General features: G+C 50.2%; 1 protein-coding gene across 1 annotated transcript; it reads left to right on the forward strand.

The window, feature by feature from the left end:
• On the forward strand, positions 1-27,813 carry RUSF1 (RUS family member 1; the record flags this gene model as incomplete). The annotated part of the gene is given in 12 exon segments (XM_068179358.1): positions 1-234; positions 1,721-1,753; positions 2,269-2,374; positions 3,404-3,505; positions 6,471-6,541; positions 7,872-8,003; positions 8,005-8,111; positions 9,754-9,811; positions 14,555-14,625; positions 21,338-21,502; positions 26,623-26,700; positions 27,713-27,813. Coding segments are annotated over 12 exon segments (1,258 nt in total), but the record flags the coding sequence as incomplete, so codon positions are not given.

Below are 27,813 nucleotides of genomic sequence, written 5' to 3' on the forward strand. Positions count from 1 at the left end.
AATTCGAGTCCAAATTCCCGAAATTCCTGCCCCAAAATCCTGGAATTCCACCCCGAATTCCCAAAATTCCCTCCCAAATTCCCGGAATTCCCAAAATTCCCTCCCAAATTCCCGGAATTCCCAAAATTCCTGCCCCACATCCCGGCGTTCCCGGAATTCCCGGAATTCCCGTTCCCGGTTTTCCTCAGACGGGGTCGGGATCCTCACCAGGATCGTCTTCGTCTGGCTGCAGGGGTGAGACTGGGACGGACTGGGATAAACTGGGATAAACTGGGATAAACTGGGAGGGACTGGGAGGGACTGGGAATGGACTGGGATGAACTGGGATAAACTGGGATGAACTGGGATGGAACTGGGAGGGACTGGGAGGGACTGGGATAAACTGGGATAAACTGGGAATGGACTGGGATAAACTGGGAGGGAACTGGGAGGGACTGGGATAAACTGGGATAAACTGGGAATGGACTGGGAGGGACTGGGAGGGACTGGGATGGACTGGGATGGACTGGGAATGAACTGGGTTAAACTGGGAATGGACTGGGAGGGAACTGGGATCGACTGGGATGGACTGGGAATGAACTGGGATAAACTGGGAGGGACTGGGAGGGACTGGGATAAACTGGGATAAACTGAACTGGGATGGACTGGGATAAACTGGGATGAACTGGGAATGGACTGGGATAAACTGGGATGTACTGGGAAGGAACTGGGATAAACTGGGATAAACTGGGAATGGACTGGGAGGGACTGGGATGGACTGGGATGAACTGGGATAAACTGGGAGGGACTGGGATGAACTGGGAATGGACTGGGATAAACTGGGAATGGACTGGGATAAACTGGGATAAACTGGGAATGGACTGGGATAAACTGGGAATGGACTGGGATGAACTGGGATGGACTGGGATGGACTGGGAATGGACTGGGATAAACTGGGAATGGACTGGGATGAACTGGGAGGGACTGGGAATGGACTGGGATAAACTGGGATGGACTGGGATGGACTGGGATGAACTGAACTGGGATGGACTGGGATAAACTGGGATAAACTGGGATGGACTGGGATAAACTGGGATGTACTGGGATGGAACTGGGATAAACTGGGATAAACTGGGAATGGACTGGGAGGGACTGGGATGGACTGGGATAAACTGGGATAAACTGGGAGGGACTGGGATGAACTGGGATGGACTGGGAATGGACTGGGATGAACTGGGAGGGACTGGGATGAACTGGGAATGGACTGGGAGGGACTGGGACGGACTGGGATAAACTGGGAGGGAACTGGGAGGGACTGGGAGGGAACTGGGATGGACTGGGAGGGACTGGGATAAACTGGGATGGACTGGGATAAACTGGGAGGGACTGGGAGGGAACTGGGAGGGACTGGGATGGACTGGGAGGGATTGGGAGCTGCTGGGGGACATTACTGGGAGCACTGGGAGACCCCTGCTGGTCTGTACTGGTCCATACTGGTTTATACTGGTCCATACTGGTCCATACTGGTTTATACTGGTCTGTACTGGTCTGTACTGGTCCGTACTGGTTTATACTGGTCTGTACTGGTTTATACTGGTCTATACTGGTCCATACTGGTCCATACTGGTTCATACTGGTCCATACTGGTCCGTACTGGTTCATACTGGTCCATACTGGTTTATACTGGTCCGTACTGGTCTGTACTGGTCCATACTGGTTTATACTGGTTTCCCTCCCCCAGGAGCCACCTGGACTGCGAGGCCAAGCAATGGCGGTGAGGCCCCGCCCCTTTCCCCATATATGGCCACACCCACCCAAGCCCCACCCCCTTTTACCATATATGGCACCAAACCCTGTTCCTGCCCCTAAGCCCCGCCCCTTCCCGACCATGTATGGCAGCAGACCTTAGGCTCCACCCCCTTTGCCATATATGGTACTGAGCCTAAGCCACACCCCCTTTCCAATGATAGGGTGGCATGTCTTAGCCCCGCCCCTCACTGCCATATATGGTAGGAGACATTAAGCTCCGCCCCTTTGCCATGCATGGCCGCAGACATTAAGCTCCGCCCTCTTTGCCATATATGGGCTGGCCACTCCCCCATCCTTGCTATATATGGACACAAGCCCTACCCTCAAGCCCCGCCCCTTTCCCCTATCTGGCCACTCCCACCTAAGCCCTGCCCCTGCCTTACCATATATGGCGCTGAATCGCAAAGCTCCGCCCTTTCCCTTGCCATATATGGCCAGGCCACGCCCACAACTCCAAATAAGGGCAAGCCCCGCCCCCAGGTTCATGGCGGATGTGCTCAATGACGTCGCCCTGGTGCTGGAAATCCTCGCTCCCCATTGGCTGAGCCTTGGCCCCGCCCTCCTGGTCATGGCCGCCGCGGCCAGGGTGCGTCAGGGAGGGAACTGGGACAGACTGGGAGGGACTGGGAGGGAACTGGGATGAACTGGGATGTTACTGGTCCATACTGGGATTAACTGGGATGTTACTGGTCCATACTGGGAGGGACTGGGATGTTACTGGTCCATACTGGGATGAACTGGGATGTTACTGGTCCATACTGGGAGGGACTGGGATGTTACTGGTCCATACTGGGAGGGACTGGGATGTTACTGGTCCATACTGGGATTAACTGGGAGGGGACTGGGATGTTACTGCTCCATACTGGGATTAACTGGGATGTTACTGGTCCATACTGGGATTAACTGGGATGAACTGGGATGTTACTGGCCCATACTGGGATGAACTGGGATGTTGCTGGTCCATACTGGGATTAACTGGGAGGGACTGGGATATTACTGGTCCATACTGGGAGGGACTGGGATGTTACTGGTCCGTACTGGGATTAACTGGGAGGGGACTGGGATGTTGCTGGTCCATACTGGGAGGGACTGGGATGTTACTGGTCCATACTGGGATTAACTGGGAGGGGACTGGGATGTTACTGGTCCATACTGGGATTAACTGGGATGTTACTGGTCCATACTGGGATTAACTGGGTTGTTACTGGTCCATACTGGGATTAACTGGGAGGGAACTGGGATGCTACTGGTCCATACTGGGATGAACTGGGATGTTACTGGTCCATACTGGGATGAACTGGGATGTTACTGGTCCATACTGGGATTAACTGGGATGTTACTGGTCCATACTGGGATGAACTGGGATGTTACTGGTCCATACTGGGATTAACTGGGATGTTACTGGTCCATACTGGGATGAACTGGGATGTTACTGGTCCATACTGGGAGGGGACTGGGATGTTACTGGTCCATACTGGGAGGGGACTGGTTTATACTGGTTTTTTCCATTTATATTGGTTTAAACCAGTTCATACTGGTCCATACTGGTTTATTCCATTTTTTTTCCCATTTATACTGGTCCATACTGGTTCATACTGGTTTGTACTGGTCGCAGTGCGTGGTGGGCGTGGCCGGCGGCGCCACCAGGGCGGCTTTGGCCGTGCACCAGGCCCGGAGGGACAACGTGGCCGACGTGGCCGCCAAGGACAGCAGCCAGGTGGGACTGGGAGCACTGGTTTGGACTGGGAGGGGACTGGGAGGGGACTGGGAGGGGACTGGGACAGTCCATACTGGTTTATACTGGTTTGTACTGGTTTGTACTGGTTTATAGTGCTAAGTGAGCTACCAATCCAAGATGGCGGCCAAATAATGTAATCCAAGATGGCCGCCAAGTGAGTTATCCAATATGGCCACCAAGGACAGCAGCCGGGTGGGACTGGTAGCACTGGTTTGGACTGGGAGAGGACTGGGAGGGGACTGGGACAGTCCATACTGGTTTATACTGGTTTGTACTGGTTCATCCTGGTTTATAGTGCCAAGTGAGCTACCAATCCAAGATGGCGGCCAAATAATGTAATCCAAGATGGCCGCCAAGTGAGTTATCCAATATGGCCGCCAAGGACAGCAGCCGGGTGGGACTGGGAGCACTGGTTTGGACTGGGAGGGGACTGGGACAGTCCATACTGGTTTATACTGGTTTATACTGGTTTGTACTGGTTTATAGTGCTAAGTGAGCTACCAATCCAAGATGGCGGCCAAATAATGTAATCCAAGATGGCCGCCAAGGACAGCAGCCGGGTGGGACTGGGAGCACTGGTTTGGACTGGGAGGGGACTGGGAGGGGACTGGGAGGGGAGTGGGACATTCCATACTGGTTTATACTGGTTTGTACTGGTTTGTACTGGTTTATAGTGCCAAGTGAGCTACCAATCCAAGATGGCGGCCAAATAATGTAATCCAAGATGGCTGCCAAGTGAGTTATCCAATATGGCCACCAAGGACAGCAGCCGGGTGGGACTGGGAGCACTGGTTTGGACTGGGAGAGGACTGGGAGGGGACTGGGACAGTCCATACTGGTTTATACTGGTTTATACTGGTTTGTACTGGTTTATAGTGCCAAGTGAGCTACCAATCCAAGATGGCGGCCAAATAATGTAATCCAAGATGGCCGCCAAGTGAGTTATCCAATATGGCCGCCAAGGACAGAAGCCGGGTGGGACTGGGAGCACTGGTTTGGACTGGGAGGGGACTGGGACATTCCATACTGGTTTATACTGGTTTGTACTGGTTTGTACTGGTTTATAGTGCCAAGTGAGCTACCAATCCAAGATGGCGGCCAAATAATGTAATCCAAGATGGCCGCCAAGTGAGTTATCCAATATGGCCGCCAAGGACAGCAGCCGGGTGGGACTGGGAGCACTGGTTTGGACTGGGAGGGGACTGGGACAGTCCATACTGGTTTATACTGGTTTATACTGGTTTGTACTGGTTTATAGTGCTAAGTGAGCTACCAATCCAAGATGGCGGCCAAATAATGTAATCCAAGATGGCCGCCAAGGACAGCAGCCGGGTGGGACTGGGAGCACTGGTTTGGACTGGGAGGGGACTGGGAGGGGACTGGGAGGGGACTGGGACATTCCATACTGGTTTATACTGGTTTGTACTGGTTTGTACTGGTTTATAGTGCTAAGTGAGCTACCAATCCAAGATGGCGGCCAAATAATGTAATCCAAGATGGCCGCCAAATGAGTTATCCAATATGGCCGCCAAGGACAGCAGCCGGGTGGGACTGGGAGCACTGGTTTGGACTGGGAGAGGACTGGGAGAAGACTGGGACAGTCCATACTGGTTTATACTGGTTTGTACTGGTTTGTGCTGGTTTATAGTGCTAAGTGAGCTACCAATCCAAGATGGCGGCCAAATAATGTAATCCAAGATGGCTGCCAAGGACAGCAGCCAGGTGGGACTGGGAGCACTGGTTTGGACTGGGAGAAGACTGGGACAGTCCATACTGGTTTGTACTGGTTTGTACTGGTTTATACTGGTCCGTACCGGTCCATACTGGTTTATACCAGCCCGTACCATTCCATACTGATTTGTACTGGTTCATACTGGTTCATACTGGTTTATACTGGTTTGTACTGGTTTATACCAGTCCGTACTGGTTTATACCAGCCCGTACCAATCCATACTGGTTTATACTGGTTTATACTGGTTTGTACTGGTTTATACTGGTTTATACTGGTCCACACTGGTTTATACTGCTTTATACTGGTTTGTACTGGTTTATATCGGTCCGTACCAGCCCATACTGGTTTATACTGGTTTGTACTGGTTTATACTGGTTTATACTGGTTTATACCGGTCTGTACCAGTCCATACTGGTTTATACTGGTCCATACTGGTCCATACTGGTTTATACTGCTCCATACTGGTCCATACTGGTCTATACTGGTCCGTACCAGTCCATACTGGTTTATACTGGTTTATACTGGTTTGTACTGGTTTATACTGGTTTATACTGGTCTGTACTGGTCTATACTGGTTTATACTGGTCCTGTACCGGTCCATACTGGTTTTTACTGGTTTATACTGGTCTATACTGGTTTATACTGGTTTATACTGGTTTATACCGGTCCATACTGGTTTATACCGGTCCGTACCAGCCCATACTGGTTTATACTGGTTTATACTGGTTTTTACTGGTTTATACTGGTTTATACCGGTCTGTACCAGTCCATACTGGTTTATACTGCTCCATACTGGTCCATACTGGTCTATACTGGTCCGTACCAGCCCATACTGGTTTATACTGGTTTATACTGGTTTATACTGGTTTGTACTGGTCTATACTGGTTTATACTGGTCTGTACTGGTCCATACTGGTTTATACTGGTCTGTACCGGTCCATACTGGTTTATACTGGTCCTGTACCGGTCCATTCTGGTTTATACTGGTCTATACTGGTTTATACTGGTCTGTACCGGTCTATACTGGTTTATACTGGTCCTGTACCGGTCCATTCTGGTCTATACTGGTCCATACTCGTTTATACTGGTGCATACTGGTTTATACTGGTCTGTACCGGTCCATACTGGTTTATACTGGTCTATACTGGTTTATACTGGTCTGTACCGGTCCATACTGGTTTATACTGGTCTGTACTGGTCTGTACTGGGCAGGAGACGCTGGTGAACGGGGCGGGGCTGCTGCTGTCGCTGCTGCTGCTCCCCCTGCTGGACGGGCGGCCATGGTGAGGGGCGGGGCCAAGGGGGGGCGGGGCCTCACCGGGTGGTTTATGGAAAAGGGGCGTGGCCCAAATGGGGGGAGCTCCAAGGGGCGGGGTTTAAATGGGGCGGGGTCTCTTTAGTGGGTGTGGCCTGCAGAAAGGGGTGTGGCTTCAAGGAGGTGGAGTCAGTGGGAGGAGCTTAAAGGGGTGGGGTTAAAATGGGGCGGGGCCTTTCAGTGGGTGTGTGATGGGGGAAAGGGGCGTGGCTTAAATGAGGCGGGGTTTGGGGCTTAAGGGGGCGGGGCTTGTATGGGGAGGGGCTTAACGGGGAGGGGCTTGGGAATGGGTGGGGCTCAAAGGGGAGGGGCTTGGGAATGGGTGGGGCTTAAAGGGGAGGGGCTTGGGAATGGGTGGGGCTCAAAGGGGAGGGGCTTGGCAATGGGCGGGGCTTAAAGGGGAGGGGCTTGGGAATGGGCGGGGCTTAAAGGGGAGGGGCTTGGGAATGGGCGGGGCTTAAAGGGGAGGGGCTTGGGAATGGGTGGGGCTCAAAGGGGAGGGGCTTGGGAATGGGTGGGGCTTAAAGGGGAGGGGCTTGGCAATGGGCGGGGCTTAAAGGGGAGGGGCTTGGGAATGGGTGGGGCTTAAAGGGGAGGGGCTTGGAAATGGGCGGGGCTCAAAGGGGAGGGGCTTGGGAATGGGTGGGGCTTAAAGGGGAGGGGCTTGGGAATGGGTGGGGCTCAAAGGGGAGGGGCTTGGGAATGGGCGGGGTGTAAAGGGGAGGGGCTTGGAAATGGGCGGGGCTTAAAGGGGAGGGGCTTGGGAATGGGTGGGGCTTAAAGGGGAGGGGCTTGGGAATGGGTGGGGCTCAAAGGGGAGGGGCTTGGGAATGGGTGGGGCTTAAAGGGGAGGGGCTTGGGAAAAGGGGAGGGGCCCAAAGGTATTAAGCTCTTTAAGGTGATGTGGGCGTGGCCTATCCCGAGGTGGGTGTGCCCCACTCTCACCTGGCCACGCCCTTCACCTGTCCGGGCTCACATGGGCGTGGTCTAGATGAGGTGGGCGTGGCCAAAGGGAGGTGGGTGTGGCCCAGGTAAGGCCTGTGCTCAATCAGGTGAGGTGGGCGTGGCCTATCTGGAACTGGGCGTGTCCCAGTGTCACCTGGCCACGCCCCTCACCTGTCCTGGCCCACTGGGGCATTGTCCAGGGGAGGTGGGCGTGGCCGAAGGGAGATGGGCGTGGCCCAGGTAAGGCCTGTGCTCAATCAGCTGAGGTGGGCGTGGCCTATCTGGAACTGGGCGTGGTCTCTGTGGAAGTGGGCGTGCCCGGTCTCACCTGGCCCCGCCCCTCACCTGTGCAGGCTCACCTGGGCCACGCTGGGGCTGCTCCTGGCCGCTCACCTGGGCTGCAACCTGGCCGCCCTGGGCTCGCTCACCCTCACCTCCCTGAACCGGCCCCGCCTCCGCCTCGCCATTGGCTGGGCCCTGCGAGGGGGCGGGGCCAGCGGGGAGAGGGGCGTGGCCTGGCGAGGAAAGGGCGGGGTCGAGCTGGAGCTGCCCCGCCCCCCAGCAGGTGAACCCCAGGGAGCCGCTGCTGCCAGGTGAGGGCAGCGGGGGGGGGACGGGCACACCTGGGGGCACCTGGGCACACCTGGGGGCACCTGGGAGCACCTGGGGGGCCGGGGGCACCTGGGCACACCTGGGGGAGATTTGGGCACACCTGGGCACACCTGGGGGGGACAGGGGCACCTGGGCGCACCTGGGCACACCTGGGCACACCTGGGCGCACCTGGGGGCACCTGGGGGGGATGGGGGCACCTGGGCACACCTGGGCACACCTGGGCACACCTGGGGGGGACGGGCGCACCTGGGCACACCTGGGGGCACCTGGGGAGGATGGGGGCACCTGGGCACACCTGGGCACACCTGGGCACACCTGGGGGGGATTTGGGGGCACCTGGGGGCACCTGGGCACAGCTGGGAGAGATTAGGGGGCACCTGGGGGCACCTGGGCACACCTGGGGAAGATTTAGGGGCACGTGGGCACACCTGGGCACAGCTGGGGGGTTTGGGCACACCTGGGCACACCTGGGCACACCTGGGGGGTTTGGGCACACCTGGAGGGGATTTGGGCACACCTGGGCACACCCAGGCACACCTGTGGGAGATTTAGGGGCACACCTGGGCACACCTGGGGGGGATTTTGGGCACACCTGGGCACACCTGGAGATTTTGAGCTCACCTGGGCACACCTGGGCACACCTGGGGGGAATTTTGGGCACACCTTGGCACACCTGGAGGGGATTTTGCGCACACCTGGGCACACCTGGGGGAGATTCTGGACACACCTGGGCACACCTGGGCACACCTGGAGGGTTTGGGCACACCTGGCGGAGATTCTGGGCACACCTGGGCACACCTGGAGGGTTTGGCACACCTGGTGGAGATTCTGGGCACACCTGGGCACAGCCGGGCACACCTGGGCACACCTGGGGAGGATTTTGGGCACACCTGGGCACACCTGGATGGGATTTTGGGCACACCTGGAGGAGATTTTGGGCACACCTGGGCACACCTGGAGGGGATTTTGGGCACACCTGGGCACACCTGGAGGGGATTTTGGGCACACCTGGGCACACCTGGGGAGGATTTTGGGCACACCTGGAGGGGTTTTGGGCACACCTGGGCACACCTGGGCACACCTGGGCACACCTGGAGGGGATTTGGGCACACCTGGGCACACCTGGGCTCACCCAGGCATGCCTGGAGGAGATTTTGGGCACACCTGGGGGGTTTGGGCACACCTGGGCATACCTGGAGTGGATTTTGGGCACACCTGGGCACACCTGTGGAGGATTTTGGGCACACCTTGTCACACCTGGGCACACCTGGAGGGGATTTTGGGCACACCTGGGCACATCTGGAGGGTTTGGGCACACCTGGGCACACCTGGAGGAGATTTTGGGCTCACCTGGGCACACCTGGGCACACCTGGGGAGGATTTTGGGCACACCTTGTCACACCTGGGCACACCTGGGCACACCAGGGCACACCTGGGGAGGATTTTGGGCACACCTGGGCACACCTGGAGGGGATTTTGGGCACACCTGGAGGGGATTTTGGGCACACCTGGAGGGGATTTGGGCACACCTGGGCACAGCCGGGCACACCTGAGGGGGATTTTGGGCACACCTGGGCACAGCTGGAGGGGCACACGTGATGACGTCAGTGCCCCGCCCCCAGGGCTGGGTTCCCGCCTGCGGCTGCACCTGGGGGCGCCCCTGGAGCTCCTGGCCAGCAGGTGAGGGCGGGGCCGGGATCCGGGAATTCGGGAATTTGGGAATTCGGGGATTTTGGGAATTTGGGAATTCAGGAATTCGGGGATTTGGAAATTCGGGGATTTTGGAATTCAGGAATTCGGGGATTTGGGAATTCAGGAATTCGGGAATTTTGGAATTCAGGAATTCGGGGATTTGGGAATTCGGGGATTTTGGAATTCAGGAATTCGGGGATTTGGGAATTCGGGGATTTGGGAATTCGGGGATTTGGGAATTTGGGGATTTTGGGAATTTGGGGATTCTGGAATTCAGGGATTCAGGGATTTGGAAATTTGGGGAGTCGGGAATTTGGGAATTCGGGGATTTTGGGAATTTGGGGATTCGGGGATTTGGGAATTCGGGGATTTTGGGAATTTGGGGATTTGGGAATTCGGGGATTTTGGGAATTCGGGGAGTCGGGAATTTGGGAATTCGGGGAGTCGGGGATTTGGGAATACGGGAATTTTGGGAATTCGGGGATTTGGGAATTTGAGGATTTTGGAATTCAGGAATTCGGGGAATCGGGAATTTTGGGAATTTGGGAATTCGGGGAATTCGGGGAATTCGGGGATTTTGGGAATTTGGGGATTCGGGGAGTCGGGAATTCGGGGATCTTAGGAATTTGGGAATTTGGGGATTCGGGGATTTGGGAATTCGGGGATTTTGGGAATTTGGGGATTCTGGAATTCAGGAATTCGGGGATTCGGGGATTTGGAAATTCGGGGATTCGGGGATTTGGAAATTTGGGGATTCGGGGATTTTGGGAATTCGGGGATTCAGGGATTTGGGGAATTCGGGGATTTGGGGAATTCGGGGATTTTGGAATTCGGGAATTCGGGGATTCGGGAATTCGGGGATTTGGGGAATTCGGGGATTTGGGGAATTCAGGAATTTTGGAATTCAGGAATTCGGGAATTCGGGGATTTGGAAATTTTGGGGGGATTTTGGGAATTCAGGAATTTTGGGAATTCAGGAATTCGGGAATTCTGGGATTTGGAAATTAGGGGATTCAGGGATTTTGGGAATTCGGGGATTTTGGAATTCGGGAATTCGGGGATTTGGAAATTCGGGGAGTCGTGAATTTGGGAATTCGGGGATTTTGGGAATTTGGGGATTTTGGAATTCAGGAATTCGGGGATTCGGGGATTTGGAAATTCGGGGATTCGGGGATTTTGGGAATTCGGGGATTCGGGGATTTGGGAATTCGGGGATTTGGAAATTCGGGGATTTGGGGAATTCGGGAATTTTGGAATTCAGGAATTCGGGAATTCAGGGATTTGGGAATTTGGGGATTTTGGAATTCAGGAATTCGGGAATTCGGGGATTTGGGAATTTTGGGGGGATTTTGGGAATTCAGGAATTTTGGGAATTCAGGAATTCGGGAATTTGGGGATTTGGAAATTCGGGGATTCAGGGATTTTGGGAATTCGGGGATTTTGGGAATTTGGGGATTTTGGAATTCGGGAATTCGGAAATTCGGGGAGTCAGGAATTTGGGGATTCGGGGATTTTGGAATTCGGGAATTCGGGGATTTGGAAATTCGGGGAGTCAGGAATTTGGGGATTTGGGGATTTTGGGAATTTGGGGATTTGGGAATTCAGGAATTCGGGAATTCGGGAATTTGGAAATTCGGGGATTCAGGGATTTTGGGAATTTGGGGATTTTGGAATTCGGGAATTCGGGGATTTGGAAATTCGGGGATTTGGAAATTCGGGGATTTTGGGAATTCGGGGATTTGGGAATTCAGGGATTTTGGGAATTCGGGGATTTGGGAATTCGGGGATTCAGGGATTTTGGGAATTCGGGGATTTGAGAATTCGGGGATTTGGAAATTCGGGGATTTTGGGCATTCGGGGATTTGGGAATTCAGGGATTTTGGGAATTCAGGGATTTTGGGAATTTGGGGATTTGAGAATTCGGGGATTCGGGAATTCGGGGATTTGGAAATTCGGGGAGACGGGAATTTGGGAATCCGGGGATTTTGGAATTCAGGAATTCGGGAATTCGGGGATTTTGGGAATTCGGGGATTTGGGAATTCGGGGATTTTGGAATTCAGGAATTCGGGGATTCGGGGATTTGGGAATTCAGGGATTTTGGGAATACGGGGATTTTGGGAATTTGGGGATTTGGGAATTCGGGGATTTTGGGAATTCGGGGATTTGGGAATTCAGGAATTCGGGAATTCGGGGATTTTGGGAATTCGGGGATTTGGGAATTCGGGAATTTTGGAATTCAGGAATTCGGGAATTTGGGAATTCGGGAATTTTGGGAATTTGGGGATTTTGGGAATTTTTGGGAGATTTTGGGAATTTTTGGGGGATTTTGGGAATTCGGGGAATTCGGGAATTCGGGGATTTGGGGAATTTTGGGAATCTCGGAATTTGGAAATTCGGGGATTTTGGGAATTCGGGGATTTGGGGAAGTTTTGGGGAATTTTGGGAATTCGGGGATTCGGGGATTTTGGGAATTTTTTGGGGATTTTGGGAATTTGGGGATTATGGGAATTCGAGAATTTTGGAAATTCAGGAATTTTGGGAATTCGGGGATTCGGGAATTTTGGGAATTTTTGGGGAATTTTGGGGAATTCGGGGATTTGGGAATTCGGGGATGCGGGAATCGGAAAATTTGGGAATTTTGGGAATCCGGGAATTCGGGGATTTGGGGATTTGGGGAATTTGGGGATTTGGGGATTTTGGAATTCAGGGATTCGGGAATTCGGGGATTTTGGGAATTCGGGAATACAGGAATACGGGAAGTTTAGGAATTCGGGAATTTTGGGAATTCGGGAATTTTGGGAATTTGGGGATTTTGGGAATTCGGGGATTTGGGGAATTCTGGAATTTGGGGAATTCGGGGATTTGGGGATTTGGGAATTCGGGAATTCGGGAATTTTGAGGAATTCGGGGATTTTGGGAATTTTTGGGAGATTTTGGGAATTTTTGGGAGATTTTGGGAATTCGGGGATTTCGGGAATTTTGGGAATCTCGGAATTTGGGAATTCGGGAATTTTGGGAATTTTTGGGGGATTTTGGGAATTCGGGGATTCGGGGATTTTGGGAATTCGGGAATTTTGGGGGATTCGGGAATTCGGGGAATTCAGGAATTTTGGGAATTTTGGGAATTCGGGGATTTTGGGAATTTTTGGGGGATTTTGGGAATTTGGGTATTCGGGAATTCGGGAATTTTGGGAATTCGGGAATTCGGGAATTTTGGGAATTTGGGAATACGGGAGTTTGGGAATTCAGGAATTTCGGGAATTCGGGAATTTTGGGGATTCAGGAATTCGGGGATTCGGGAAATTTAGGATTATTTGGGGATTTTTTTGGGAATTTTTCAGAAATTTTGGGAATTTTTAGGGGATTTTTTTGGGAATTTTTGCGGATTTTTGAGGAATTTTGGGGGATTTTTTGGGAATTTCTGGGGAAATTTTGGGGGGTTTTTTTTGGGAATTGTGGAGAAATTTTTGGGGAATTTTTGAGAATTTTTTGGGAATTTTGGGGAATTTTTTAGGAATTTTTTGGGGATTTTTTTTTGGAAATTTGGGGCGATTTTTTTGGGAATTTTTCAGGAATTTTTGGGGAATTTTGGGGATTTATTTTGGGAATTTTGGGGAATTTTTTTGAATTTTTGAGGATTTTTTTGAGAATTTTTGAGGATATTTTTGGGAATTGTTGATGATTTTTTGGGATGTATTTTGGGAATTTTTGAGGATTTTTTGGGGAATTTTTGGTGATTTTTTTGGGAATTTTTGCGGATTTTTGAGGATTTTTTGGGAAATTTTTGTGGATTTTTTTGGGAATTTGTGAAGAATTTTTTGGGAATTTTGAGGGATTTTCTGGGGGGATTTTGGGGGATTTTTTTTGGAAATTTGGGGAATTTTAGGGGAATTTTAGGGATATTTTGGGAATTTTTGAGGATTTTTTGAAAATTGTGAGGATTTTTTGGGAATTTGGGGATTTTTTTGGGAATTTTTGAGAATTTTGGAATTTGTGAAGATTTTTTTTTTACTTAGGAGGAAATTTTTTTGTATTTTTTTAAAATATTTTTGGGAATTTTAGGGATTTTTTTGGATTTTTTTTTGGATTTTGGGGGATTTTTTTGGGGATTTTTTTTTTTTCAAATTCTTGGGGATTTTGGGGGGGATTTTTTGGGAATTTTTGGGGATTTTTTTTTGGAATTTTTGGGAATTTTGGCTGAATTTTTTGGGATTTTTTTTGTATTTTTTGGGTTTTTTTTTTTTTATTCTTGGGGATTTTTGGGGAAATTTCTTGAAAATTTTCAGGATTTTATTTTTTAATACTTTGGGATTATTTTTTTTAATTTTTTGGGCGGATTTATTGAGGGAATTTTTGGAGAATTTTTGGGAATTTGGAGAGAATTTGGGGGAAATTGGGGATTTTTGAAATTTTTTTTTTGGAATTTGGGGGAATTTCAGGGGAAAATTCGGGAATCTGTGGATTTTTTTGGATTTTGGGAGAATTCCGGGAGAATTTGGAGAATTTTTTTGGAATTCTGTGGCAATTTTGGGAGATTTTTGTGGGAATTTTTTGGAATTCGGAGATTTTTTTTTAATTTCGAGGGGAATTTTTTAAAATTTTTTGGGTTTTTTGGTGGGGATTTTGGGCGAACTCGTGGGATTTTCTATTTTTCCTGGGAATTTTGTGGGAATGTTGTGAATTTTTTTGGCATTTCACCGATTTTTGGGGTTTTTTTTCGTGTTTTTCAGCGAGGCCGAGTTCCGGAAAGCTCTGGAATGCGGAAGCCCCGATTACATCGTCGTGCTCCGCCCCTCCCAAGGTGGGAAAAACGACCCCAAAATTCCCCAAATTCCGACATTTTCGGGAAAAAATTCCAAAATTTTGGGGGAAATTAAAAAAAATTGCAAAAAAATAAAAAATTCTGAGGAAAACGGGGGAAAAAATCACAAAAATTGGGAGGAAAAAGAGAAAAAAATCCCAAATTTTGGTGGGGAAAAGGAGTAAAAATTCCCAAAATTCTGAAATTTGGGGGAGAATCCAAAATTTTGGGGGGAAATGGGAAAAAATGTAAAAATCTGAAGGGAAAGGGACCCCAAAATCCAAAATTTGGGGGGAAAAATTCCCAAAAAATTGAGGAGAAGGGACCCAAAAATTCCCAAAATTCGGAAGTTTGGGGAAAATGGAAAATTTGAGGGAAATCGGAGGAGAAATCACGAAAATTTGGAGGAAAAAGAGGAAAAATCCCAAATTTGGGAGAAAAAGGAGCAAAAAATTCCCAGAATTTCTAAATTTCGAGAGGAAATGGAAAAAAAAATCGGGAGGAAAGGGGAGAAAAATCCAAAATTTGGGAATTTTGCTCTTTTTTTACTTTAAATTTTTGCCATTTTTTGTTCTTTTTTCCCCAAAATTTTTTGGGAATTTTTGTGATCCCGAAATTCCCAGAATTTTGGGTTTTTTTCCCAGATTTTCTGGTCCCGGGGTCGATTTTTGGGTGGATTTTGGGTGAATTTTTTGTCATTTTCCCTCCAAATTTCCCCTTTTTTGGGCCGATTTTCCCCAATTCTCCCCCTTTTCGCCCCAAAATTTTTTGGGAATTTTTGTCATCCCGAAATTCCCGGAATTTTGGGGTTTTTTCCCAAATTTTCTGCTCCCGGGGTCGGTTTTTGGGTGGATTTTGGGTGAATTTTGTATCATTTTCTTTATGGATTTCCCCATTTTTGGGCCGATTTTCCCCATTTTTCCACCTTTTCGCCCAAATTTTTTTGGGAATTTTTGTCATCCCGAAATTTCCGGAATTTTGGGTTTTTTTTCCCAAACTTTCTGGTCCCGGGGTCGATTTTTGGGTGGATTTTGGGTGAATTTTTGGTGATTTTTCTGTCATTTCTCCTCCAAATTTCACCATTTTGGGGCCATTTTTTGCTCCGGTTTTCCCCATTTTTTCCGCCTTTTTCCCCAAAATTTTTTGGGAATTTTTGTGATCCCAAAATTTCCGGAATTTTGGGGTTTTTTCCCAAATTTTCTGGTCCTGGGGTCGATTTTTGGGTGGATTTTGGGTGAATTTTGTGTCATTTTCCTTCAGGATTTCCCCATTTTCCCGCCAATTTTCCCCATTTTTCCGCCTTTTTTCTCCCAAAATTTTTTGGGAATTTTTGTCATCCCGAAATTCCCGGAATTTTGGGTTTTTTTCCCAAATTTTCTGGTCCCGGGGTCGATTTTTGGGTGGATTTTGGGTGAATTTTTGGTGATTTTCCCTCCAAATTTCCCCTTTTTTGGGCCAATTTTCCCCAATTCTCCCCCTTTTCGCCCCAAATTTTTTGGGAATTTTTGGGATCCCGAAATTCCCGGAATTTTGGGGTTTTTCCCAAATTTTCTGGTCCCGGGGTCGATTTTTGGGTGGATTTTGGGTGAATTTTGTGTCATTTTCCTTCAGGATTTCCCCATTTTCCCGCCAATTTTCCCCATTTTTCCGCCTTTTTTCTCCCAAAATTTTTTGGGAATTTTTGTGATCCCGAAATTCCCAGAATTTTGGGTTTTTTTCCCAAATTTTCTGGTCCCAGGGTCGGTTTTTGGGTGGATTTTGGGTGAATTTTTGGTGATTTTCCCTCCAAATTTCCCCTTTTTTGGGCCAATTTTCCCCAATTCTCCCCCTTTTCGCCCCAAATTTTTTGGGAATTTTTGGGATCCCGAAATTTCCGGAATTTTGGTTTTTTTTTTCCCAAATTTTCTGGTCCCGGGGTCGATTTTTGGGTGGATTTTGGGTGAATTTTGTGTCATTTTCCTCCGGATTTCCCCATTTTTGGGCTGATTTTCCCCATTTTCCGCCTTTTTTCCCCCAAAATTTTTTAGGAATTTTTGGGATCCTGAAATTTCCGGAATTTTGGGGTTTTTTTCCCAAATTTTCTGGTCCCGGGGTCGATTTTTGGGTGGATTTTGGGTGAATTTTTGGTGATTTTTCTGTCATTTCCCCTCCAAATTTCACCATTTTGGGGCCGTTTCTCCTTCGGTTTTCCCCATTTTTCCGCCTTTTTTCCCCAAAATCTTTTGGGAATTTTTGGGATCCCGAAATTCCCGGAATTTTGAGTTTTTTCCCCAAATTTTCTGGTCCCGGGGTCGATTTTTGGGTGGATTTTGGGTGAATTTTGTGTCATTTTCCTTCAGGATTTCCCCATTTTTGGGCCGATTTTCCCCATTTTTCATCCTTTTTTCCTCAAATTTTTTGGGAATTTTTGTCATCCCAAAATTCCCGGAATGTTGGGGTTTTTTTCCCAAATTTTGGGGTCTCCGGGTGGATTTTGGATCCGTTCCCCTCCAAATCAACCCCATTTTTGGGATGATTTTCCCCATTTCTCCGCCTTTTCCCGGCCGATTTTTCGGGAACGTTGCTGATCTGGGAATTCCGAATTCCCGGGAACGTTTCAGATTTTTGGGAATTTTTCTGGGAATTTTGGGACTTTTCAAAGGTCCAATCCCGGGTGTCGGGAATTTTGGGGAATGTTTGCTGGATTTTGGGGAATGTTGCTGGTTCCGATTTCTGGGTTTTCGGGAATGTTGCTGATCCCCGAATTCTGGATTTTTTTGGGGAATATTTCTGGAATTTGGAAACGTTTCTGGATTTTTCGGGAATATTCCTGGATTCCGGGAACATTCCTGGATTTTGGGAACAGTTCCAGATTTTGGGAACGTTTCCGGATTTCGGGAACGTTTCCAAATCGGAGAATATTTCCGGATTTGGGAACATTTCTGAATTCTGGGAACGTTTCCGAATTCTGGGAACGTTTCCGAATTCCGGGGATGTTTCCGAATTTTGGGAACATTTCCGAATTCTGGGAACGTTTCGAATTCCGGGGATGTTTCCGAATTTTGGGAACATTTCCGAATTCTGGGAACGTTTCTGGATCCCGGGAGAGTTTCTGGGTTTTGGGAACGTTTCTGGATTCCATGAACGTTTCCGAATTCCGGGGATGTTTCCGAATTCCGGGGATGTTTCCAAATTTTGGGAACATTTCCGAATTCTGGGAACGTTTCCGGATCCCGGGAGCGTTTTGGGAACGTTTCCGGATTCCATGAACGTTTCCGAATTCCGGGGATGTTTCCGAATTCCGGGGATGTTTCCGAATTCCGGGGATGTTTCCGAATTTTGGGAACATTTCCGAATTCTGGGAACGTTTCCGGATCCCGGGAGCGTTTCTGGGTTTTGGGAACGTTTCCGGATTCCATGAACGTTTCCGAATTCCGGGGATGTTTCCGAATTTTGGGAACATTTCAGAATTCTGGGAACGTTTCCGAATTCTGGGAATGTTTCCGAATTCCGGGGATGTTTCCGAATTTTGGGAACATTTCCGTATTCCGGGAACGTTTCCGGATCCCGGGAGCGTTTCTGGGTTTTGGGAACGTTTCCGGATTCCATGAACGTTTCTGAATTCCGGGGATGTTTCCGAATTTTGGGAACATTTCCGAATTCTGGGAACGTTTCCGGATCCCGGGAGCGTTTTGGGTTTTGGGAACGTTTCCGGATTCCATGAACGTTTCCGAATTCCGGGGATGTTTCCAAATTCTGGGAACGTTTCCGAATTCTGGGAATGTTTCCGAGTTCCGGGGATGTTTCCGAATTCTGGGAACGTTTCCGAATTCCGGGGATGTTTTCGAATTTTGGGAACGTTTCCGAATTCTGGGAACGTTTCCGGATCCTGGGAGCGTTTCTGGGTTTTGGGAATGTTTCTGGATTCCATGAACGTTTCCGAATTCTGGGGATGTTTCCGAATTCCGGGGATGTTTCAGAATTCCGGGGATGTTTCCGAATTTTGGGAACGTTTCCGAATTCTGGGAACGTTTCCAGATCCCGGGAGCGTTTCTGGGTTTTGGGAACGTTTCCGGATTCCATGAACGTTTCCGAATTCCGGGGATGTTTCCGAATTTTGGGAACGTTTCCGAATTCTGGGAACGTTTCCAGATCCCGGGAGCGTTTCTGGGTTTTGGGAACGTTTCGAATTCCATGAACGTTTCCGAATTCTGGGAACGTTTCCGGATTCCGGGAACGTTTCCGAATTCCGGGGATGTTTCCGAATTTTGGGAACGTTTCCGAATTCTGGGAACGTTTCCGAATTCCGGGGATGTTTTCGAATTTTGGGAACGTTTCCGAATTCTGGGAACGTTTCCGGATCCTGGGAGCGTTTCTGGGTTTTGGGAACGTTTCCGGATTCCATGAACGTTTCCGAATTCCGGGGATGTTTCCGAATTCTGGGAACGTTTCCGAATTCTGGGAACATTTCCGGATGCCGGGCGCGTTTCCGGATGCCGGGAGCATTTCCGGATTCCGTGAACGTTTCCGAATTCTGGGAACGTTTCCGAATTCCGGGGATGTTTTCGAATTTTGGGAACATTTCCGAATTTTGGGAACATTTCCGAATTCTGGGAGCGTTTCCGGATGCCGGGAGCGTTTCTGGATTTTTTTGGGAGCGTTTCTGAATTCTGAGAGCATTTCCGAATTCCGGGAACGTTTCCGAATTCCGGGGATGTTTCTGGATCCTGGGAGTGTTTCTGGCTTTTGGGAATGTTTCCGAATTCCGGGGACGTTTCCGGGTGCCAGGAGCGTTTCCGGATTCCGGGGACGTTTCCGGATTCCCGGAGTGTTTCCGGATGCCGTGAAGGTTTCCGGGGGCCGTGAACATTCCTGAATTCCGTGAACGTTCCTGGATTCCGTGAGCGTTCCTGGATTCCGTGAACGTTCCTGAATTCCGTGACTGTTTCCGGATTCCGGGGACGTTCCTGAATTCCGGGGACGTTCCTGGATTCCGTGACCGTTCCTGAATTCCGTGACCGTTTCCGGATTCCATGAACGTTCCTGAATTCCGTGAACGTTCCTGAATTCCGGGAGCATTTCCGGGTGCCGGGACCGTTCCTGGATTCCGTGAACGCTCCTGAATTCCGGGGACGTTTCCGGATTCCGTGAACGTTCCTGAATTCCGGGAGCGTTTCCGGGCGCCGGAAGCGTTCCTGAATTCTGTGAACGTTCCTGAATTCCGGGGACGTTTCCGGATTCCGTGACCGTTCCTGAATTCCTTGAACGTTCCTGAAATCCGTGACCGTTTCCGGGCTCCGTGAGCGTTCCTGAATTCTGTGACTGTTTCTGGATTCCATGAACGTTCCTGAATTTCGTGAACGTTCCTGGATTCCGTGAGCGTTCCTGAATTCCGGGGACGTTCCCGGGTTCCTTGAACGTTCCTGAATTCCATGACCGTTTCCGGATTCCGTGAGCGTTCCTGACTTCCGGGAGCGTTTCCGGATTCCGGGGACGTTTCCGGATTCTGTGAACGTTCCTGGATTGCGGGGACGTTTCCAGATTCCATGACCGTTCCTGAATTCCGGGGACGTTTCCGGATTCCATGAACATTCCTGAATTCTGTGAACGTTCCTGAATTCCGTGACTGTTTCCGGATTCCGTGAACGTTCCTGAATTCCGTGAACGTTCCTGAATTCCGTGACCATTTCCGGATTCTGTGAACATTCCTGAATTCCGGGAGTGTTCCTGAATTCCGGGGACGTTTCCGGGCGCCGTGAACATTCCTGAATTCCGTGACTGTTTCTGGATTCCGTGAACGTTCCTGAATTCCGTGACTGTTTCCGGATCCCGTGAGCGTTCCAGAATTCCGGGGACGTTCCCGGGTTCCTTGAACGTTCCTGAATTCCATGACCGTTTCCGGATTCCGTGAGCGTTCCTGACTTCCGGGAGCGTTTCTGGATTCCGGGGACGTTTCCGGATTCTGTGAACGTTCCTGAATTCCGGGGACGTTTCCAGATTCCATGACCGTTCCTGAATTCCGGGGACGTTTCCGGATTCCGGGGACGTTTCTGGATTCCGTGAACGTTCCTGAATTCCGTGACTGTTTCCAGATTCAGTGAACGTTCCTGAATTCTGTGAACGTTCCTGAATTCCATGAACGTTCCTGAATTCCATGACCATTTCTGGATTCCCTGACCGTTCCCGGGTTCCTTGAACGTTCCTGAATTCCGTGACCATTTCCGGATTCCGTGAATGTTCCTGGATTCCGTGACCGTTCCTGAATTCCGTGAACGTTCCTGAATTCCGGGAGCGTTTCCGGATTCCAGGAGCGTTCCTGAGTTCCAGAGACGTTTCCGGGCGCCGTGACCATTCCCGGAATTCCGTGACCGTTCCCGGAATTCCGTGGCCGTTTCCGGAATTCCGCGGCCGTTTCCTGAATTCCGTGGCCGTTTCCGGAATTCTGTGACCGTTTCCTGAATTCCGTGGCCGTTTCCGAATTCCGTGGCCGTTTCCTGAATCCCGTGACCGTTTCCTGAATTCCGTGGCCGTTTCCTGAATTCCGTGACCGTTTCCGGAATTCCGTGACCGTTTCCAAATTCCGTGACCATTTCCCGAATTCCGTGGCCGTTCCCGAATTCCGTGGCCGTTTCCCGAATCCCGCGGCCGTTTCCTGAATCCCCTGGCCCGTTCCCGGCGCTCGGGGAGCTCCGCCGAGTTCCGGGCCCGGGGCGCTGACGGCGTTCCCCCGCAGGCCGGCTGGCGGTGGGGCTGCGCCGGGGCGCGCCGGCGGCGGCGGCGCTGCTGGGCTGCGCGCAGGCCCTGCTGCTGGAGCAGCTGCTGCTGGGGCCCGAGCTGCGCCCCGCGACCGCCCTGGGCCGGCGCCTGCGGCCGCTGCAGCGCCGCCTGCGCCGCAGCCGTGAGCAGCCGCGCCGCGCCGGGCGGGGAGGGGGCCGGGAGATTGGGGATGTCCGGAGGGGAGCTGGGGGGGATGGCTGGGGTTGGAAAAGGGGGGTTCGGGGGGAGTTTTGGGGTTGGAATGGGATTTCGGGGGGAGTTTTGGGGAATTTTGGGGGTTGGAAGGGGATTTTGGGGGGAGTTTTTGGGGTTGGAATGGGATTTTGGGGGATATTTTGGGGATTTTGGGGGTTGGAATGGGATTTTGGGGGGAGTTTTCAGGGTTGGAATGGGATTTTGGGGGGATTTATTGGGGATTTTTGGGGTTGGAATGGGATTTTGGGGGGAGTTTTTGGGGATTTTAGGGGTTGGAATGGGATTTCGGGGGGAGTTTTTGGGGATTTTGGGGGTTGGAAGGGGATTTTGGGGGGAGTTTTTGGGGTTGGAATGGGATTTCGGGGGGAGTTTTTTGGGGATTTTTTGGGGTTTGAATGGGATTTTGGGGGGAGTTTTGGGGATTTTAGGGGTTGGAATGGGATTTCGGGGGGAGTTTTTGGGGATTTTGGGGGTTGGAAAGGGATATTTGGGGGGAGTTTTGGGGATGGAATGGGATCTTGGGGGGAGTTTTCAGGGTTGGAATGGGATTTTGGGGGGAGTTTTCAGGGTTGGAATGGGATTTTGGGGGGAGTTTTGGGGTTGGAATGGATTTTGGGGGGATTTTTGGGGTTGGAATGGGATTTTGGGGGGAGTTTTTGGGGTTGGAATGGGATTTTGGAGGGATTTTGGGGATTTTTGGGTTTGGAATGGGATTTTGGGGGGAGTTTTGGGGTTGGAAGGGGATATTTGGGTTTTTTGGGGGAATTTTTGGGGTTGGAAAGGGATTTTGGGGGGATTTTTCTGGTTTGGAATGGGACTTCGGGGGGAGTTTTTGGGGATTTTGGGGGTTGGAATGGGATTTCGGGGGGGTTTTGGGGTTGGAATGGGATTTCGGGGGGATTTTGGGGGGATTTCTGAGGTTGGAATGGGATTTTGGGGGGAGTTTTTGGGGTTGGAATGGGATTTTTGGGGATTTTTTGGGGATTTTTGGGGTTGGAATGGGATTTTGGGGGGAGTTTTGGGGTTTAAATGGGATTTTGGGGGGATTTTTCGGGTTTGGAATGGGATCTTGGGGGGAGTTTTGGGGTTGGAAGGGGATTTTGGGGGGAGTTTTGGGGTTGGAATGGGATTTTGGGGGGAGTTTTGGGATTTTTGGGGTGGGAATGGGATTTTGGGGGGATTTTTCTGGTTTGGAATGGGATTTTTGGGGAATTTTTGGGGTTGGAATGGGATTTTGGGGGGAGTTTTTGGGTTTGGAATGGGATTTTGGGGGATATTTTGGGGATTTTTGGGGTTGAAATGGGATTTTGGGGGGAGTTTTTGGGGTTGGAATGGGATTTTTGGAGGATTTTTTGGGGATGTCTGGGGTTGGAAGGGGATTTCGGGGGGATTTTGGGGATTTTTGTGGTTTAAATGGGATTTTGGGGGGAGTTTTTGGGGTTGGAATGGGATTTTGGGGGGATTTTTTGGGGATTTTTTGGTTTTAAATGGGATTTTGGGGGGATTTTTTTGGGGATTTTGGGGGTTTAAATGGGAATTCAGGGGGATTTTTGGGGTTGGAAGGGGACTTCGGGGGGAGTTTTGGGGGATTTTTGGGGTTGGAAGGGGATATTTGGGTTGTTTTGGGGAATTTTTGGGGTTGGAATGGGATTTTGGGGGGATTTTTGGGGATTTTTGGGTTTTAAATGGGATTTCGGGGGGATTTTTGGGGAATTTTTGGGGTTGGAAGGGGATTTCGGGGGGGTTTTTGGGGTTGGAATGGGATTTCGGGGGGATTTTTGGGGAATTTTTGGGGTTTGAATGGGATTTCAGGGGGAGTTTTGGGGATTTTGGTGGTTTAAATGGGATTTTGGGGGGAGTTTTGGGGATTTTGGGGGTTTAAATGGGAATTCGGGGGGAGTTTTGGGGAATTTTTGGGGTTGGAAGGGGATTTCGGGGGGATTTTTGGGGAATTTTTGGGGTTTAAATGGTAATTTGGGGGGAGTTTTCAGGGTTGGAATGGGATTTTGGGGGGATTTTTGGGGTTGGAAGGGGATATTTGGGTTTTTTGGGGAATTTTTGGGGTTGGAAAGGGATTTTGGAGGGATTTTTCGGGTTCCGAATGGGATTTTGGGGGGATTTTTTGGGGATTTTTGGGTTTTAAATGGGATTTTGGGGGGATTTTTCGGGTTTGGAATGGGATTTTGGGGGGAGTTTTGGGGTTGGAATGGGATTTTGGGAGGATTTTTTGGGGATGTCTGGGGTTGGAAGGGGATTTCGGGGGGATTTTTGGGGATTTTCGTGGTTTAAATGGGATTTTGGGGGGAGTTTTGGGGATTTTTTGGGGTTTGAATGGGACTTTGGGGGGAGTTTTTGGGGTTGGAATGGGATTTCGGGGGGATTTATTGGGGTTTTTTTTTGGGGTTTGAATGGGATTTCTGGGAAATTTTGGGGTTTAAATGGGATTTTGGGGGGATTTTTTGGGAATTTTTGGGCTTTAAATGGGATTTTGGGGGGAGTTTTGGGTTGGAATGGGATTTTGTGGGGATTTTTTGGGTTTAAATGGGATTTCGGGGGGAGTTCCGGGGCTGGAAGAAGATTTTGAGGGGAGTTTTGGGGAATTTTTGGGGTTTTGGGGGGATTTTTGGGGTTGGAATGGGATTTCGGGGGCAGTTCTGGGGTTGGAATGGGATTTTGGGGGATTTTTGGGGTTGCAATGGGATTTTGGGGGGAGTTCCGGGGCTGGAAGGGGATTTCGGGGGGAGTTTGGGAATTTTTGGGGTTTAAATTGGTTTTTGGAGGGAATTTTTGGGAATTTTTGGGGATTAAATGAGATTTTGGGGGGATTTTTGGGGTTGGAATGGGATTTTTCCCATTTTTTGGGGGGAATTTTTGGGGGGGGAGTTTTTGGGGTTGGAATGGGATTTTGGGGGGATTTTGGGGACTATAGGGGTTTAAATGGGATTTTGGGGGGATTTTTGGGCTTGGAATGGGATTTAGGGGAGAATTTTTGGGGATTTTTGGGGTTGGAATGGTATTTTGGGGGGAGTTTTGGGGTTGAAATGGGATTTTGGGGAGAGTTTCAGGCTTGGAAAGGGATTTTGGGGGGTTTTTGGCAATTTTTGGGGTTGCAATGGGATTTCGGGGGAATTTTTGGGGTTGGAAGGGGATTTTGGGTGGAGTTTTGGGGAATTTTTGGGGTTTAAATGGGATTTCGGGGGAAATTTCAGGGTTGGAATGAGATTTAGGGGGGATTTTTGTGGTTGGAATGGGATTTTTGGGATTTTTTTTGGGGAATTTGTGGGGTTGGATTGGGATTTTGGGGGGAATTTTGGGGATTTTTGGGGTTGGTATGGCATTTTTTGGGGATTTTTGGGGTTGGAATGGGATTTTTGGGATTTTTTTTGGGGAATTTTTGGGGTTGGAATGGGATTTTGGGGGATTTTTTGGGGATTTTTGGGTTTTAAATGGGATTTTGGGGGGATTTTTTGAGGATTTTGGGGGTTTAAATGGGAATTCGGGGGGATTTTTGGGGATTTTTGGGGTTGGAATGGGAAATCGGGGGGATTTTTGGGGAATTTTGGGGTTGGAAGGGGATTTCGGGGGGAGTTTTGGGGATTTTTGGGTTTGGAATGGGATTTTGGGGGGATTTTTTGGGAATTTCTGGGACTGGAAGGGGATTTTGAGGGGAGTTTTGGGGAAATTTTGGGGTTTTGGGGGGATTTTTGGGGTTGGAATGGGATTTCGGGGGCAGTTCTGGGGTTGGAATGGGATTTTGGGGGATTTTTGGGGTTGCAATGGGATTTTGGGGGGAGTTCCGGGGCTGGAAGGGGATTTTGGGGGGAGTTTGGGAATTTTGGGGGTTTAAATGGGTTTTTGGGGGGATTTTTTGGGACTTTTTGGGGATTAAATGAGATTTTGGGGGGAATTTTGGAGTTGGAATGGGATTTTGGAAGGAATTTTTGAGGTTTGAATGGAATTTCGGGGGGATTTTTGGGGTTGGAATGGGATTTTTGGGGAATTTTAGGGGTTTGAATGGGATTTTGGGGTTTTTTTTGGGTATTTCTGGGGTTTAAATGGGATTTCGGGGGGAGTTCCAGGGCTGGAAGGGGATTTTGAGGGGAGTTTTGGGGAAATTTTGGGGTTTTGGTGGGATTTTTGGGGTTGGAATGGGATTTCGGGGGGATTTTTTGGCTTGCAATTGGATTTTGGGGGCAGTTCTGGGGTTGGAATGGGATTTTTTGAGAATTTTTGGGGTTTAAATGGGATTTTGGGGGGAATTTTGGTGTTGGAAGGGGATTTTGGGGGGATTTTTTTGGATTTTTGGGGTTTGAATGGGATTTTGGTGGGATTTTGGGCAGATTTTGGGGGAATTTTGGGGATTCCAAGCGGAATTTGGGCGGAATTTGGGGAATTCAGGGCAGATTTTGGGGGGAATTTTAAGAATTCTGGGGATTCCAGGCGGAATTTGGGGGGAATTTTGGGAATTCGGGGCAGATTTGGGGGGGAATTTTCGAATTCTGGGCAGAATTTGGGGAATTCCTGGGGGATTTCGGGGGGAATTTGAAGAATTCTGGGATTCCGGGTGGAATTTTGGGAATTCCAGGTGGGTTTTGGGGGGAATTTTGGAATTCTGGGTAAATTCGGGGAATTGTGGGGAGAATTTGGGCAGAATTTTGGGAATTCCAGGTGGATTTTTGGGGGAATTTTGGAATTCTGGGGATTCCGGGCGGAATTTTGGGGGGAATTTTGGGAATTCCAGGTGGATTTTGGGGGGAATTTGGGGAATTTTGGGGGTTTGGGGCGGATTTTGGGTGGATTTGGGGATGTGGGGGGCGGATTTTGGGATTTTGGGTGGATTTGGGGCGGATTTTGGGATTTTTGGGTGGATTTGGGGCGGATTTTGGGATTTTGGGTGGATTTGGGGCAGATTTTGGGTGGATTTGGGATTTGGGGCGGATTTTGGGATTTTGGGTGGATTTGGGGCGGATTTTGGGGGGAATTTCAGGAATTTGGGGGGAAATTTCGGGAATTCCGGGGCTGATTCGTGTCCCTCCCCTCCCCCAGCGCCGGGCGAGGTTCCCTGGGGGGTCCTGGCCGAGACCTCGCGGCTCTTCCGGGACCTGGGCCCCGCCCTCCTGCGAGGTTGGTGCCGCCTCTGTCGCGACAGAGCTCCGGGAATCGCGATAAAACCCCAAACCCCCCCACTTCCGGTTCACTTCCGGGTTCCACTTCCTGCTTCCGGTTCTTAGTCTGCGTTAATTCTGGGGGTTTCCATCCGGGGCTGGGCGTTACGTCACATCCTGTAGCACTTCCGGGTTCATTTCCTGCTTCCGGTTTTTATTTATTTGGCGCTCCCGGGTAACTTCCGGGTTGTGACTTCCGGTGCCGTGCTCACGTCACTTCCGGGTTGCAAATCCGGGTATTTTGGGGGAATTTGGGAATTCCGGAAGGGATTTGGGGGGAATTCGGAGCCACTTGGGGGAATCGAGGGCGGATCCCCGGGGATTTTCTGGCGTTTCGGGAGGGATTTGGCGGAACCTCGGGGTGGATTTTTCCGGGAGGATTTTTGGGGTCGATTTCGTGACATTTTGGGAGAATTTTTTTTTTTTTTTGCTTGTATTTTGCGATTTTCGGGTGGAATTTCGAGGCTTCTGAGGCATTTTCGGGGTGCGTGGAGGATTTCGAGGGATTTCGGGTGGATTTCGCGGAAACGTCGAGGATCGCGGGCGGGATTTCCCAAATTCGGGCGGAATTCTGGGCGATTTTGCGGCAAAAACTTCCAAGGGAACCCGAGCGAAATCCGAAAGGCCCTGGGCGGAATTTGGGGGAAGTCCGGGCGGAATTTGCGGAATTTTGGCGAATTTGCGGAATTTTGGGAAGCTTGCTGAGATTCCGGGGCGCTCGCGTGGAACGCGTGGGATCCGCGGGGACTTCGGCGTGGAATTCGGGGAAATTTCGAATTTCGGCTGGGTTTTGGTGAAATTTCTGGCGATTCCCTCGGACTCGTGGGACTTCCGGGAGCTCCGGGCGGATTGGGAGAAGGGAAATTCCACCCCGCACAAATCACTTCCGGTGCCACTTCCGGTGCCGCTTCCGGTGCCACTTCCGGTGCCACTTCCGGGTTGGCGGCTGACCGTGATGGCGCCGCCCGCAGGGCTGGAGGCCGCGGGCTGGGACACGCAGCGCCCCCTGCTGGCCGTGGACGAGTGGAGCCTGGAGTGGGAGGAGCCAGCGCCCGGCCACGCCCCCGAGTGA

This window comes from Anomalospiza imberbis, unplaced genomic scaffold (genome assembly GCF_031753505.1).
Source record: "Anomalospiza imberbis isolate Cuckoo-Finch-1a 21T00152 unplaced genomic scaffold, ASM3175350v1 scaffold_907, whole genome shotgun sequence".
In the NCBI taxonomy this organism is placed as follows: domain Eukaryota; kingdom Metazoa; phylum Chordata; class Aves; order Passeriformes; family Viduidae; genus Anomalospiza; species Anomalospiza imberbis.